At 39.5% G+C, this 16,865-nt stretch overlaps 2 protein-coding genes across 2 annotated transcripts in view; one reads left to right on the top strand and one right to left on the bottom strand.

Annotated features, from left to right (window-relative positions):
• Positions 1 to 1,581: 1,581 nt before the first annotated feature.
• Positions 1,582 to 2,994, top strand: LOC141543778 (tripartite motif-containing protein 43-like). The gene has a single exon (XM_074269502.1). It carries the CDS (start codon positions 1,582 to 1,584, stop codon positions 2,992 to 2,994), a length of 1,413 nt encoding a protein of 470 aa, XP_074125603.1.
• Positions 2,995 to 12,058: 9,064 nt separating this feature from the next.
• LOC141543193 (tripartite motif-containing protein 43-like) overlaps positions 12,059 to 16,865 on the bottom strand; it is a 30,225-nt gene continuing 25,418 nt past the window's right edge. Inside the window, exon 2 of the mRNA XM_074268119.1 lies at positions 12,059 to 12,849. Within this exon, the coding sequence (XP_074124220.1) occupies positions 12,445 to 12,849 (405 nt within the window). The 3' untranslated portion in view covers positions 12,059 to 12,444. The remainder of the gene's footprint in view (positions 12,850 to 16,865) is intronic.

Below are 16,865 nucleotides of genomic sequence, written 5' to 3'. Positions count from 1 at the left end.
GGGATTGGTGAATTCAATGGAGAAGTCCCTGTGACCCAGAAAGAGTTTGAATACAAAAATAGACAAGCAGGAAACTGGGTAAGAGCTAAGCTAGTGTTTCAGCTGAAATGGGACAAATATTAAGACAAGAGCCTTCCCCACCCTGAGGGGTGTATGTAGCATACATAATTAGGTTAATAAAGAAGCAAAGTTTGTTGGTAACTTGAAGCACATACCCGAACTCTTAATTATATTGGAGTGCAAGTCTCCTTGGCTCTCTAAGGAAGACAAATGAGAGGCAGATATGTGGAAACTAGTGGGAGAGCAACTAATTGAACATTATTAAACTATGTGTCCTGATTCAATGCCTGAGTAATCATTCCTATGTACATTATAATACAATTGGCTTTAAAGAACCCCACAACAACCCTTTATATAATGGTTAGAAACTGGAAAATGAATGGATGCCCATGAATTGGAGAATGGTTGGGTAAATTACGGTTAGAATATTATTTTTCTGTAAGAAATGACTGACAGGATAAATACAGAAAAGCTTGGAAAGACTTAGATGAACTGATGCTGAGTGAAATGAGCAGAACCAGGAGATCTTTATACACTTCAACAATGATACTGTATGAGAATGTATTCTGATGTAGTCAACATAGAGAAGATCTAATACAGTTCCAGTTGATCAATGATAGACAGAATCAGCTACACCCAGAGAAGGAACACGGGGAAATGAATGTAAACTGTTTGCATTTTTGATTTTTTTCCCAGGTTATCTTTACCTTCTGAATCCACTTCTTCCAGTGCAACAAGAAATTCCGTTCTGCACACATATATTATATCTAGTATATACTATAACATATTCAACATGTTTGGGACTGCCTGACATCTGGGGGAGGATGTGGAGGGAAGGAGGGGAAAATTCAGAACAGAAGTGAGAGCAAGGGATGATGTTGTAAAAAATTACCCATGCACATGTACTGTCAAAAAAGTTTATAATTATAAAATTAACAAAAAAAGATTTGGTATTTCCTAAGAAATTGACTAGCTGATCAGTAGGATGGGGATGTTCTCAAGGGGGAGGTCCTTCATGTGGTAGTTGAGCTAGATGACTAGAGGGGACTTCAAAATCTTGAATTCTCTGCCTCTCAATAAGGGGAGTTCAATGGGAAAAAGGAAGATGAGTCTCTATAACTGCTGGGGAACAACTGAGTATGGAAGGGGAAAGGCAAGAAGCCATTTTCTGTCTGCAGAGGGTCTCTGAAAAATGAGATTTGAAAATCCATTGACAAAAATCTCCAGAATTGTTTGACATTCCCACTTAAAGACAGATCTCTTTGGTGAAACCTGTCCAATGAAAGGAGGCAGACAGAGGTGTGAACTCAGGGCACTCAAGCCTGCCCCCATCAAGAAGAGTTACCAGGTTGCTCTGCAGGATGGCAGACCAGGGCAATTAACACCTTTGCTCAGAGGGCCTAAGGGGTGGGGCTACCTCCTATAAAAGGAGAACATCCTTGTGCTCAGAAGCACTGCTTTTTTTGAAGGCAAGTCTCATCTTCTGGCTGCTACAGACTAGAAGCAATTGGAAAGAAAAGAATGGCTGCCCCTGGGAAACCTCTGAAGGAGCTGCAGAGTGAGATCACCTGTAGCATCTGCAGGGGCTACCTGTGTGAACCTGTCACCATCGGATGTGGGCACAGTTTCTGTCAAGCTTGTCTCTCCTCCAGCTGGAGAGTTGAAGCTTCAGCTTTCTCCTGTCCCGAATGCAGACAAGCTTCCCAGGACGGGGAGATCCCCTTAGTGAACAGGCGCCTAGCACAATTGACTGAGCTGGGCAAAGAAATCAGCTTCAAGCTTATGCAGAGCACTCAAGCACAGAGCCAGTGTGTTCCTCACAAGAAACTCTTCAAGCTATTCTGTGAGGAGGACCAGACAGCACTGTGTGTGACATGTGGTGATAGCCCAGAGCATGGGGCTCACAAGATCTCCCCAGTACAAGAGGCTGCTCACAAATACAGGAGGGAGCTCCAGCACATTCGGAGTCTTTTGGGGAATCATCTGGAGGAAGATGAGCAACTTCTTGTCCAGGAGGAGAAACCCGCTGTTGACTGGAGCAATTTGTTTTCAAGGGAATACTCCAAAATATACACTCTACTTTTGGATGAGGTGAAGTCCCTAGGAGTCCCTGAAAGGATAAGGCAAGAGCACAAGGCCAACCAGGACAGACTATCCCAGCACCTGCAAACCCTTCAGGACTTCATGCTAGAGCTGCAGGCTCTAGCTCACCAACCCAATGTGGATCTGCTCCAGGATTCCAAGCACCTACTGAGAAGTATCGATGCTGTTTTGTCTCAAAGGGCCAAAGCTGTCACCCCAGAACTGATAGAACATCCCATCCCTGGCCTGATGGAGATTCTCAAGAGATTGCAAGTGGAACTCACCCTGGACCCCACATCAGCTGATTCCTGTGTTTCCGTTTCTGGGGATCTCAAGAGTGCCAAGGCTGCAGAGGACTGGCCAGAGGAGACTAAGCCTCCTGAGGACTTTCCTCTTCATTATGTCTCTGCTGAGCAGGCCTTCAGCTCAGGCAGTCTGTACTGGGAGGTGGATGTGGCTCAACTACCTCAGTGGGTCCTGGGGATCTACACCCCCTCCCTGAGGAGTAGGAGGCGGAGGGGGAAGAAAGTGACCTGTACATCTCTGTTCCTGCTTCAGTGTGTCAAGAAGGAAGAAGATTACTATTTACGAACCTATCCTGGGCCATTGAACCATCGAGTGAAAAGCCCTTTCCCTCGCATTGGGGTGTACCTGCAATATTCCTCTGGCACTCTGGGCTTTTACAACGTTTTCCAGCGTTCCCTTATTTATAAATTCTATTCTATTCCCTTCACAGCCCCTGTCAAGCCCATCTTTTGCCCTGGCCCCCCACTTCCAGGGACAAAGCCTGGTCCCATGACTCTCTGTCCAGTGGACTCCCATCTTTGTTCCTGCTGCCATTCATCTCAATAAACATTCTATAAGCAGGACTTCTCAACCCACCACTCTGCTCCCTGACCTTTCCCTGCAAAAGAATAAACATCACCTGTACTTCATGAAGAGGGACTTCCTAGTCAGTAAATGGACAATAGTCTTCCACCCAGTAAGCTGAAGGACATCATTCCACAGTGTTCTGGCCTCTTGTCCTCCATGGTTCTGCCTGTTTATGAGTTTTCACAATCAATTGATTTGATATGAAAACCTCACAAGAAGGGTATGGATTGCATATATTTCTGTTTTGTTTTGTTCCTAGGATTTAGCAAAACCTGTTTTCAAATCCTGTTCCCCTTGAATTACAATAAACAATTCTTAACAATAAAGATGACATAAATGCTAACATTTACTTTTCTCCTGTGTATTTTTGTTTTTATTCACTCTATCCCGTTGTGCCCAACTGATTCCCCATTTGAAGTCTGCTTGGAAAAGACAGTGTAATGTTTTCCTGCTGACCATTTCCTTCTCCAATTCTTTTTTTTTTTTAATTTTTATTTTATTTTATAATTATAACATTTTTTTTACAGTACATATGCATGGGTAATTTTTTACATCATTATCCCTTGCACTTACTTCTATTCAGATTTTTTCCCTTCCTCCCCCAACCCCCTCCCCCAGATGGCAAGCAGTCTTATATATGTTAAATATATTACAGTATATTCTAGATACAATATATGTGTGTGTAGAACCAAATTTTTTGTTGCACAGGAAGAATTGGATTCAGAAGGTAAAAATAACAGTTTACATTCATTTCCCAGTGTTCCTTTTCTGGATGTAGCTGGTTCTGTCCATCATTAATCAATTGGAATTGGATTAGCTCTTCTCTATGTTGAAGAAATCCACTTCCATCAGCATACATGCTCGTACAGTATCATTGTTGAAGTGTATAATGATCTTCTGGTTCTGCTCGTTTCACTCAGCATCAGTTGATGTAAGTCTCTCCAAGCCTCTCTGTATTTCTCCTGTTGGTCATTTCTTACAGAACAATAATATTCCATAACATTCATATACCATAGTTTACCCAACCATTCTCCAACTGATGGACATCCATTCATCTTCCAGCTTCTAGCCACTATGAAAAGGGCTGCCACAAACATTCTGGCACAGAATGGCACAGAATACAGGTCCCTTTCCCTTCTTTAGTAGTTTAGTAGCTTGTTTTCTACAAAGTTCACTATATTCACTATATTTAACGAAATAAATGAATTCCATCTATTTTTGATGAAAAAACCAGACCTACATAAAAGGTTTGATCTTCAAATACAGAACTCAAGAGATTTCTAAAAAGGTAAAAAGAAATCTTGAGAACTATACTTCTGTCAAAAAAATATGTAAAGAACATATGTACAATTTGTCTTAGAAACTAGAGGTGGAAAGGAGATTATATCATAAAAAAGTGTAAAGTAGTGGTACTACATCTCATGAAGAGGCAAAGGTAACCTATTATATCTGAGAGAAAGAAAGGAGGGAGATGAACATAGCGTGTATCAATAGACATATTCGATTTATGGTGAAACTTCTTCCACTTCATTGAAAAGTGAAAGGGAAGGAGTAAGCTAAGGGGAAGGGAATACAGTAATTTCAAGGAAAAGGGGTAAAATAAGGGGAGGATCTTTAAGGTGGGGGAGGGATCCTAAAAAGGGAGGGCTGTAAAAAGCAAGTGGTGTTGACCAGTTTAATACTGGATAGGAGGGGAAAAGGGAAGGAAAGGGGAAAAGCATAAGCAGGGGTTAATAGGATGGCAAGCAATATAGAATTAGTCCTTCTAACCATAAATGTGAATGAGGCAAACTGCCTCATAAAGAGGAAGCACTTAGCAGACTGGATTAAAAGTCAGAATCCTACTATATGTTGTTTACAGGAAACACACCTGAAACAGGATGAGACATTCAAACTAAAAGTAAGAGGGTGGAGCAGAATCTATTATGCTTCAGGCAAAATCAAAAAAGCAGGAGTAGCCATCCTCATCTCAGATCAAGCAAAAACAAAAATTGATCTAATTAAAAGAGATAAGGAAGGGCATTATATCCTGCTAAAGGGAAGCATCAATAGTGAAGCAGTATCAATATTAAACATGTATGCACCAAGTGGTGCAGCATCTAAATTCTTAAAAGAGAAATTAAGAGAGCTGCAAGAGGAAATAGATAGCAAAACTATAATAGCGGGAGATTTCAACCTTACACTCTCAGAATCAGATAAATCAAACCACAAAATAAATAAGAAAGAAGTCAAAGAGGTAAATAGAATACTAGAAAAGCTTGATATGATAGATCTTTGGAGAAAGCTAAATGGAGACAGAAAGGAATATACTTTCTTCTCAGCAGTTCATGGAACCTATACAAAAATTGATCATATTCTAGGGCATAAAAACCTCAAAATCAAATGCAGTAAGGCAGAAATAGTAAATGCATCCTTTTCAGACCATAATGCAATCAAAATAACATTTAATAAAAAGCCAGGGGAAAATAGACCAAAAAATAATTGGAAACTAAATAATCTTATACTAAAGAATGATTGGGTAAAACAGCAAATCATAGACATAATTAATAACTTCACTCAAGAAAATGACAATAATGAGACATCATACCAAAATGTGTGGGATACAGCCAAAGCAGTAATAAGGGGAAGTTTTATATCTCTACAGGCCTATTTGCATAAAATAGAGAAAGAGAGGGCCAACGAATTGGGCTTACAACTAAAATTGCTAGAAAAGGAACAAATTAAAAACCCCCAGACAAACGCAAAACTTGAAATTCAAAAAATAAAAGGTGAGATTAATAAAATTGAAAGTAAAAAAAACTATTGAATTAATTAATAAAACTAAGAGTTGGTTTTATGAAAAAACCAACAAAATAGACAAACCCTTAGTAACCCTGATTAAAAAAAGGAAAGAGAAAAAGCAAATTGATAGTCTTGAAAATGAAAAGGGTGAACTCACCACTAATGAAGAGGAAATTAGAACAATAGTTAGGAGCTACTTTGCTCAACTTTATGCCAATCAATTCGATAACTTAAATGAAATGGAAGAATACCTTCAAAAATATAGCTTGCCCAGATTAACAGAGGAAGAAGTAAGTAGTCTAAATAGTCCCATCTCAGAAAAAGAAATAGACCAAGCTATTAACGAACTTCCTAAGAAAAAGTCCCCAGGACCAGATGGATTTACAGGTGAATTCTACCAAACATTTAAAGAACAACTAACTCCAATGCTATGTAAACTATTTGAAAAAATAGGGATTGAAGGAGTCCTACCAAATTCCTTCTATGACACAGACATGGTCCTGATACCTAAACCAGGTAGATCGAAAACTGAGAAAGAAAACTATAGTCCAATTTCCTTAATGAATATTGATGCTAAAATCTTAAATAAGATATTAGCAAATAGACTTCAAAAAATCATCCCCAGAATAATACACTATGACCAAGTGGGATTTATACCAGGAATGCAGGGCTGGTTTAATATTAGGAAAACTATTAGTATAATTGACCATATTAATAATCAAATTAATAAAAACCATATGATCATCTCAATCGATGCAGAAAAAGCATTTGATAAAATCCAACATCCATTCCTACTAAAAACGCTTGAGAGTATAGGAATAAATGGACTATTCCTTAAAATAATAAGGAGCATATATTTAAAACCTTCAGTAAACATCATATGTAATGGTGATAAACTAGAACCTTTCCCTGTAAGATCAGGAGTGAAACAAGGTTGCCCACTATCACCATTACTATTCAATATAGTACTAGAAACTCTAGCCTTGGCAATAAGAGCCGAGAAAGAGATCCAAGGAATTAGAGTGGGAAAGGAAGAAATCAAATTGTCACTTTACGCAGATGACATGATGGTATACTTAGAGAACCCCAAAGACTCTGCTAAAAAGATATTAGAAATAATTCAGAATTTTAGCAAAGTCGCAGGATAAAAAATAAATCCACATAAATCCTCAGGATTTTTATACATTACCAATACAATCCAACAGCAAGAGATACAAAGAGAAATTCCATTCAAAATAACAGTCGATAGTATAAAATATTTGGGAATATATCTACCAAAGGAGAGTCAGGAATTATATGAGCAAAATTACAAAACACTTGCCACAAAAATAAAGTCAGATTTAAACAATTGGAAAGACATTCAGTGCTCTTGGATAGGCCGAGCGAATATAATAAAAATGACAATACTCCCCAAACTAATCTATTTATTTAGTGCTATACCTTCTCCAATTCTTTGTAGAAATAGGGTATTTATCAGAATCTTTGCATGCATCTCATGAGCATTCCCCCTCAATTGGTACTTCATGGGTTGAGGAAATAGGAAGAGAATGAGGGTCAGTTACACCATCAGCACCACCCATGCAACAGCTTTGTCTACCTCTATGAAATTATTACCAAACTCTCTAGTTAAAGCTAAAGAGGAAGGGCAGGATATATCTGATTTAAAAATTAATGAACACCATGTTATTTGAGAGTTTGACTCTTCAGGTCAAGAAAGGAAAAGATACACGCCTTTGGATCTGGAAATAATCAAAGATTTGAAAAAGCATTTCACTGTTTATGGGGCTACATCATCATATGAAAAATAGATGTTAGAAAATTTGGCACTAGTGATTTGAAATCTATAACAAGGACAAGTATAAAATCTGGGCAAAACTGATTGTGGCTTTATGAATATAGTGAACTATGTAGAATACAAGCCCAAGGCAATAAACAAACTGGAGTTAATAGACAAATCACCTTTGAGCAACTAGCAGGTAAAAGTCAATTTGCAGATGCTTTAGCTCAGATTAATTATCCTTTGAAAGCATAAGAGTCAATTTTTTTGTAGAAATAAGGTCTTTATCAGATTCGTTGCATGTAAAAATTTCCCCCAGTTTTCTGCTGTCCTTCTTATCTTGGCAACATTGATCTTGTTTGGAGAAAGTTGTTTAATATAATGAAATATCAAAATGAATATAATGACAATCATCTGGTTATGCAAGGAACTTCTAAGAGAAATTTGTTAGATTTGTAGTTAACTATAATTTCACTGAAAGTAATTCCTTCAAAATCCATTCAGCAAATTCTTTAAGAGTTCAATGATCACCTTCAAGTTACCAACAAACTTTGCTTCATTATTAAAGTAATTATGCATGCTACAAGCTCCCCTCAGGGTGGGGTAGGAGAATTGTTTTAGAATTTTTACCATTTTATCTGAAATACTAGCCCTTTCCAAATTTCCTATTGTGTATTTTTGTATTTATGCTATTTCTGTGTCACAGGGATTTCTCCAGTGAACTCACCAAACCCATCAGTCAAACTGCTGAGTGTAGGTTCCTGTGTCCAGAGCCAGAAAATGTGGTGTGCTTTTTTTTCAGTGCCCCACTTGGGCAAAAAAAATGAAATTATAAGGCTAGCTCTCTAGAAGGTCTTAGGACTGGCTTTGATCCTTGGGTGGAACAGTGATGAAGTCATAAGAGTCACCATAAGGCTGGTCAAAGATGGAGTCCCGAATCTTCTCTGGGTCTGTGTGTGTCAGCCCTCAAATACATCAGGACCATTACATCCCTATAGCAAATGGAACATGCATTAGCCATTAGGAAAGCCATTTTATCACTATATCACAATAAGTATATGTTTAACTAGAGAATCAGTTTCTCACTAATCACACTGAGTAGGTGGTTAAGTATAAGCACCCTGCTGACAGTATCTTGAGTATAGCTTTTCAGAGTTACAGCCCTCTACAGCTCACTTCCCTAAAAGCTGAGACTATGGAACTAAATGGATCCCTATCATTGGCTACTCCTTGCTTCCCTCAGGGAACAATTCTTGTTTATCTTTGTCCAATACATCATTGAGGACCTCATCATTTCCCCTCTTAATTTGTAAAAGAAATCTTTGGAAAAATAGTTTGGGAATTCCTAGACAAAAGGGGGTCTATCAGAGCAACATTAAAATCATGGGACACGTGTTAAATTATGGACAGAAACTAAGAGTGGACTACAATTAATTTTGATGGTGGAGTATTACATAGATGAACCAAATCCAAAGTTTGATGATATCATACGGATACAACCTAAGATATTAGGGCACGGTAGCAGGGATGAGCACAAATTTAGTATGCACATTACTAGGAGACCCTTCAGACACTGGGTGTTATTTTGTTAGTGTCTGTTGACTCCAATAATCAGTGTCCCTCCAATGAAGTGGGGCCCAGGGTCCTTTGGGATATGTAGTCATGATCTCATATTCTGAAACTACTTCCTGCCAGTAATGGATTTAGACCCTGATTTGCAGGAATGGGCTAGGAGGTAATGGAAGTAAGTTATCCAGTGAATTCTGAGAAAGATTAGTGAAGCTGGTTAATAATATAGAGCTGGTCATTTGAAGGTCATAAACCTAGGAGAAAACAAATCTTCCCCTAATATAGCTTAGGAACAGTATTATTTGTAGCAATAAAGGGATTGTTTGGGGGGCCAAGGATCCATTTGTCAATGTGTTCATAAAGTATTTGCCATTGGGTAAAAAGGGTAACATGTGATGATCAGGTTTTTTCCAACACTTACAAAAACTTTTCCATCCTTCACTGACAGGAGTCCACAGGGTAGGGCAGGGGAAGCTTGAGAGAGAAATGGGAAGAGCAGAGTTCTTATTCATGGGAAATGGGTTTAAAGAGAATATTATTTCCCCCAGTATCTTTGAAGATAGATTCTGTCAGACAGAGTGGAGATAATCAATGAATTTTAAGTTCCTTAGCCACAGTGAGGGGGACATGAAAGCTAACCTCTCTGTAGAGAGTTGGAAAGGCCAAAAGGGGATCTCCTTTAGTAAAGCCCTCTACTGTTCTTGTGCTGACCTGGCTCTTGCTACTGAGGAATTTTCTCGGTGTCAGGGGTACAAACAATCTTAATCGGGGGAATATGACACCAGCGGGAAAATATACTCTTGAGGTTTGAGATCATAACTTAGCGTACTGTTTGGATACAATAAAAAGAAGCGTTTCTGGAGACCTCCACCTGGGATGGGAGTTTATTCAAAAATCCATAAGTTGGAATACTGGGGGAGTAGGAAAGCCAATGTCAGAATAGGCCCTTTTGTGCTTGCATTAATAAACCAATTTTCTATGGCTTGGTCTGAGCACAGGAAAGAAGTTACTTTTAAGGAAACATGATGATGGCACAGACACATAGGACAAACAGACATTGTTCCTCATTAGCAGAAATACAATTCAATTTCACAATTGAAATTTGAGAAACTATATGAATTGTAGTCACTCCCCACAGTCTTTTTCTCTTAGATTACTTAAACCCATTACTTTTTATCAGAAGGTTCATGTCTAAAAGAAGAATTAAAATAGGTATTTTCATGGCATGCTTTCTTGTCACATGCAGATGAATTCAGAGAAAGTGGGTTTCATATATCCAGGACTGTGCAGAGGGCATAAATTTCAAAAAAATAGAAAAAGGAAAATTACACATATAGAAAATCCTACTTTAGGTATTTTAAGAAAGAAATAGACCACAGTAGTTAAACAAAACTGTGATGTTAAAGAATTTGCTGAATGGATTTTGAACTAATTATTTTCAGTGAATTTACAGTTAACTAAAAATCTAACAAATTTCTCTTAGAAGTTACTTGCATAACTAGATGATTGTCATTATATTCATTATATTTCATTATATTAAAAAACTTATTCCAAACAAGATCAATGTTGCCAAGATAAGAAGGACAGCAGAAAACTGGGGGAAATTTTTACATGCAACGAATCTGATAAAGACCTTATTTCTCTAAAAAATTGACTCATGCTTTCTTTTTTTTTTTAAATTTTTATTTTATTTTATAATTATAACATTTTTGACAGTACATATGCATGGGTAATTTTTTACAACATTATCCCTTGCACTTACTTCTATTCAGATTTTTTCCCTTCCTCCCCCAACCCCCTCCCCCAGATGGCAAGCAGTCTTATATATGTTAAATATATTACAGTATATTCTAGATACAATATATGTGTGTAGAACCGAATTTTTTGTTGCACAGGAAGAATTGGATTCAGAAGGTAAAAATAACAGTTTACACTCATTTCCCAGTGTTCCTTTTCTGGATGTAGCTGGTTCTGTCCATCATTAATCAATTGGAATTGGATTAGCTCTTCTCTATGTTGAAGATATCCACTTCCATCAGCATACATGCTTGTACAGTATCATTGTTGAAGTGTATAATGATCTTCTGGTTCTGCTCGTTTCACTCAGCATCAGTTGATGTCAGTCTCTCCAAGCCTCTCTGTATTTCTCCTGTTGGTCATTTCTTACAGAACAATAATATTCCATAACATTCATATACCATAGTTTACCCAACCATTCTCCAACTGATGGACATCCATTCATCTTCCAGCTTCTAGCCACTATGAAAAGGGCTGCCACAAACATTCTGGCACATACAGGTCCCTTTCCCTTCTTTAGTAGTTTAGTAGCTTGTTTTCTACAAAGTTCACTATATTCTGAAAGCCACAATCAATTTTGCCAAGATTTTCAACTTGTCATTGTTGAAGATTTCAAATCACTAGTGCCAAATTCTCTAAAATCCATTTTACATACGATGATTTAGCCCCATAAACAGTTCAATGCTTTTTCAAATCTTTGATTATTTCCAGATCCAAAGGCGTGTATCTTCTCTTTCCTTGACGTGAAGAGTCAAACTCTTGAATACCATGGTGTTCATTAATTTTTAAATCAGATATATCCTGCCCTTCCTCTTTAGCTTTAACTAGAGAGTTTGGTAATAATTTCATAGAGGTAGACAAAGCTGTTGCATGGGTGGTGCTGATGGTGTAACTGACCTTCCTTCTCTTCCTATTTCCTTTACCCATGAAGTACCAATTGAGGGGGAATGGTCATGAGATGCATGCAAAGATTCTGATAAATACCCTATTTCTACAAAGAATTGGAGAAGGAAATGGTCAGCAGGAAAGCATTACACTCTCTTTTCCAAGCAGACTTCAAATGGGGAATCAGTTGGGCACAACGGGATAGAGTGAATAAAAACAAAAAATACACAGGAGAAAAGTAAATGTTAGCATTTATTTCATCTTTATTGTTAAGAATTGTTTATTGTAATTCAAGGGGAACAGGATTTGAAAAAAGGTTTTGCTAAATCCTAGGAACAAAACAAAACAGAAATATATGCAATCCATACCCTTCTTGTGAGGTTTTCATACCTCCTCCAACAGAATCAAGTGACTGTGAAAACTCATAAACAGACAGATCCATGGAGGACAAGAGGCCAGAACACTGTGGAATGATGTCCTTCAGCTTACTGGGTGGAAGACTATTGTCCTTTTACTGACCAGGAAGTCCTTTCTTCATGAAGTACAGGTGATGTTTATTCTTTTGCAGGGAAAGGTCAGGGAGCAGAGTGGTGGGTTGAGAAGTCCTGCTTATAGAATGTTTATTGAGATGAATGGCAGCAGGAACAAAGATGGGAGTCCACTGGACAGAGAGTCATGGGACCAGGCTTTGTCCCTGGAAGTGGGGGGCCAGGGCAAAAGATGGGCTTGACAGGGGCTGTGAAGGGAATAGAATAGAATTTATAAATAAGGGAACGCTGGAGAACGTTGTAAAAGCCCAGAGTGCCAGAGGAATATTGCAGGTACACCCCAATGCGAGGGAAAGGGCTTTTCACTCGATGGTTCAATGGCCCAGGATAGGTTCGTAAATAGTAATCTTCTTCCTTCTTGACACACTGAAGCAGGAACAGAGATGTACAGGTCACTTTCTTCCCCCTCCTCCTCCTACTCCTCAGGGAGGGGGTGTAGATCCCCAGGACCCACTGAGGTAGTTGAGCCACATCCACCTCCCAGTACAGACTGCCTGAGCTGAAGGCCTGCTCAGCAGAGACATAATGAAGAGGAAGGTCCTCAGGAGGCTTAGTCTCCTCTGGCCAGTCCTCTGCAGCCTTGGCACTCTTGCGATCCCCAGAAACGGAAACACAGGAATCAGCTGATGTGGGGTCCAGGGTGAGTTCCACTTGCAATCTCTTGAGAATCTCCATCAGGCCAGGGATGGGATGTTCTATCAGTTCTGGGGTGACAGCTTTGGCCCTTTGAGACAAAACAGCATCGACACTTCTCAGTAGGTGCTTGGAATCCTGGAGCAGATCCACATTGGGTTGGTGAGCTAGAGCCTGCAGCTCTAGCATGAATTCCTGAAGGGTTTGCAGGTGCTGGGATAGTCTGTCCTGGTTGGCCTTGTGCTCTTGCCTTATCCTTTCAGGGACTCCTAGGGACTTCTCCTCATCCAAAAGTAGAGTGTATATTTTGGAGTATTCCCTTGAAAACAAATTGCTCCAGTCAACAGCGGGTTTCTCCTCCTGGGCAAGAAGTTGCTCATCTTCCTCCAGATGATTCCCCAAAAGACTCCGAATGTGCTGGAGCTCCCTCCTGTATTTGTGAGCAGCCTCTTGTACTGGGGAGATCTTGTGAGCCCCATGCTCTGGGCTTTCACCACATGTCACACACAGTGCTGTCTGGTCCTCTTCACAGAATAGCTTGAAGGGTTTCTGGTGAGGGACACACTGGCTCTGTGCTTGAGTGCTCTGCATAAGCTTGAAGCTGATTTCTTTGCCCAGCTCAGTCAATTGTGCTAGGCGCCTGTTCACTAAGGGGATCTCCCCGTCCTGGGAAACTCCCCGGCATTCGGGACAGGAGAAAGCTGAAGCTTCACCTCTCCAGCTGGAGGAGAGACAAGCTTGACAAAAACTGTGCCCACATCCGATGGTGACAGGCTCACAGAAGTAGCACCTGCAGATGCTACAGGTTATCTCACTCTGCAGCTCCTTCAGAGGTTTCCCAGGGGCAGCCATTCTTTTCTTTCCAATTGCTTCTAGTCTGCAGCAGCCTGACGATGAGACTTGCCTTCAAAAAAAGCAGTGCTTCTGAGCACAAGGATGTTCTCCTTTTATAGGAGGTAGCCCCACCCCTTAGGCCCTCTGAGCAAAGGTGTTAATTCCCCTGGCCTGCCATCCTGCAGAGCAACCTGGTAACTCTTCTTGATGGGGGCAGGCTTGAGTGCCCTGAGTTCACACCTCTGTCTGCCTCCTTTCAATGGACAAGTTTCACCAAAGAGATCTGTCTTTAAGTGGGAATGTCAAACAATTCTGGAGATTTTTATCAATGGATTTTCAAATCTTATTTTTCAGAGACTCTCTGCAGAGAAAATGGCTCCTTTCCTTTCCCCTTCCACACTCAGTCACTCCCCAGCAGTTATGGAGACTCATCTTCATTTTCCCCTTGAACTCTCCTTATTGAGAAGCAGAGAATTCGAGATTGAAGGCCCCTGAAGTCATCTAGCTCAACTATCCCATGAAGGACATCCCCCTTGAGAACATCCCCATCCTACTGATCAGCTAGTCAATTTCTTAGAAAATACAAATCTTTTTTTGATTAATTTTATAATTATAATTTTTTTTGAGAGTACATATGCCCGGGTAATTTTTTGCAACATTATCCCTTGTACTCACTTCTGTTCTGATTTTCCTCCTTACCTCCTCCCCCTCCCTTACATGACAGGCAGTCCCTTACATGTTAAATGTGTTAGAATATATACTAGATACATATGTGTGTAGAATCGAATTTCTTGTTGCACAGGAAGAATTGCCTTCAGAAGGTAAAAATGACCTGGGAAGAAAGACAAAAATGTTTACACTCATTTCCCCGTGTTCCCTCTCTGAGTGTAGCTGATTCTGTCTATCATTACTCAACTGGAACTGAATTAGATCTTTTCTTTTTCGAAGATATCCACTTCCATCAGAATCCGTCCTCATACAGTATTGTTGTTGAAGTGTATGATGATCTCCTGGTTCTGGTCATTTCACTCAGCATCAGTTCATATAAGCCTCTCCAAGAACACAAGACTGTGAAGGAGGCAATAAAGTTTTTGAACTTTGTCTCTGGCTATTCTCCTGGTAATTATTCTGCTGAAAAGAAGGCTGGTCCAAAAACCTCCACAAAACTAACCAGAACACTACATTTGGGCGATGAATGTGGAGCTAAGGATTTATACTCAGCTGTCCAGTCTGACCGGATCCTGAGTTCAGTGGAAAAGTCCCTGTGACCCAGATATCAGGGTGAGTACAAAAATAGATAAGAAGGGAACTGTGAAGGGCTAAAATAGTGTTTCAGATGAAATGGTACAAATGTTTAGAAAGCAGACTTCTCCACCTCAAAGAAAATGTTTAGAAAGCATAGTCTGATGGTAACTTGGAAGGGATTCATTGAACTCTCTGAAACATTGAAATACACACCTCCTTGATTCTAGAAGGAAGGATAATTAAAACCAGACAAGTGGAAACTCTTGGAGAGCAATTCATTGAATATTGCAATGATAAAGGTCCTGATTCAATTTCTAAAGCAACCTTTTATACATATACAATTGGCTTTAAGGAATTATATAGGCATTACAATAAGGAAAAAGAAAGAACAGGAGGAAGAGGTTACTGACAAAACACTTGAAAAGCATGGAGAAGTAGACAAGAAAGGAGTTAAGTACAAGGCTGATGAAATTAACTATTGTGATTCTTCACAGCTGAAGTCATTAGGGAATCCCCCATCTCATGACCCTCCTCCCTCCATTGGCCCTTCATGGGAAGAGGAAGTGGGAGGAGAAGGAGGGGCAGTTACACCATCAGCACCACCCATGCAACAGCTCTATGAAATTATTACAATAGTCTCTAGTTAAAGCTAAAGAGGAAGGGCAGGATAAATCTGATTTAAAAATAAATGGACACCTTTTCTTCAAGAGTTTGACTCTTCAGGTCAAGAAAGGAGAAGATACCCGCCTTTGGATCTGGAAATAATCAAAGATTTGAAAAAGCATTCCACTGTTTATGGGGCTACATCTTTGTAGAAAGAAGGCCTTTACCAGATTCATTGCATGTAAAAATTTTCCCCAGTTTTCTGCTATCCTTCTTATCTTGCCAGAATTGGTGTTCCTTGGATAAAATTGTTTAACTTAATAAAATGACAATTATCCATTTATGTAAGGAACTTCTAGGAGAAGTGTGTTGGATTTCTAGTTACATGCAAATTCTCAGAAAATAATTACTTCAAAATCCATTCAGCAAATTATTTAACATCGCTGTCTTGTTCAACTACTGGGGTGTATAACTTTCTTAAAATACCTAAAGTGGGATTATCTTGGATAACCTTGGATCCATAGGCAGATTCATTCCTTTCCCTTTTCCTGACCCTGTAAGGAGGCAGAACTCTGTACAATAAGCAAGGATTTTTACAAGGTGCTAACTCAGTGGAATTGATGAGGTAATGCCTACTTAGTTTGCCATCATGATTGATTGTTCCCTACTTCAGTATGATTGATTTAACCTTACAACAAATTATGGTCCCCTAGTCATATAATGATTGGTAACTCCAGTATACTGGAATGATTTCTTTGCAATAGTAGATGTATTTAAGAGGGCATGTTCAGACCTAGAGGGGACTTGAAAAGGCTAAGGAAGACAGAGGACTGAGGCTGGAGAACAAGCTCCCAGCCTCAGGGAGATATCAAGACAGAGACAATGGTGGTTTTCCTCTTGCCTCCCCCAAAGGAACTGAGACACATTCTGGAGCACTTCCAGAAAGCAAGCCCAGGTCCCAGGCAAGGACACAGGATTGTGAAGGGGGCAATAAAAGACTGGATTTTGTCTCTGTCTATTCTCCTCTTGATTATTCTGCTGAAAGGAAGGCTGGTCCAAAAATTGCCAAAAAACCAACCAGAACACTACATTTTGGCGTTCAATGTAGAGCTTAGAATTTACACTCAGCAGTCCAGACTGACACGATGCATTAGCTCAGATTAATTATCCTTTGAAAG

Source organism: Sminthopsis crassicaudata, chromosome 5 (assembly GCF_048593235.1).
Source record: "Sminthopsis crassicaudata isolate SCR6 chromosome 5, ASM4859323v1, whole genome shotgun sequence".
Classification (NCBI taxonomy): Eukaryota; Metazoa; Chordata; class Mammalia; order Dasyuromorphia; family Dasyuridae; genus Sminthopsis; species Sminthopsis crassicaudata.
Note: the sequence above shows the minus strand (reverse complement) of the source record. Positions and strands in the feature narration are given on the sequence as shown.

Bases quoted from the DNA above. Each gene is read 5' to 3' on its own strand.
- LOC141543778 (XM_074269502.1), top strand. From the start codon at position 1,582: ATGGCTGCCCCTGGGAAACCTCTGAAGGAGCTGCAGAGTGAGATCACC.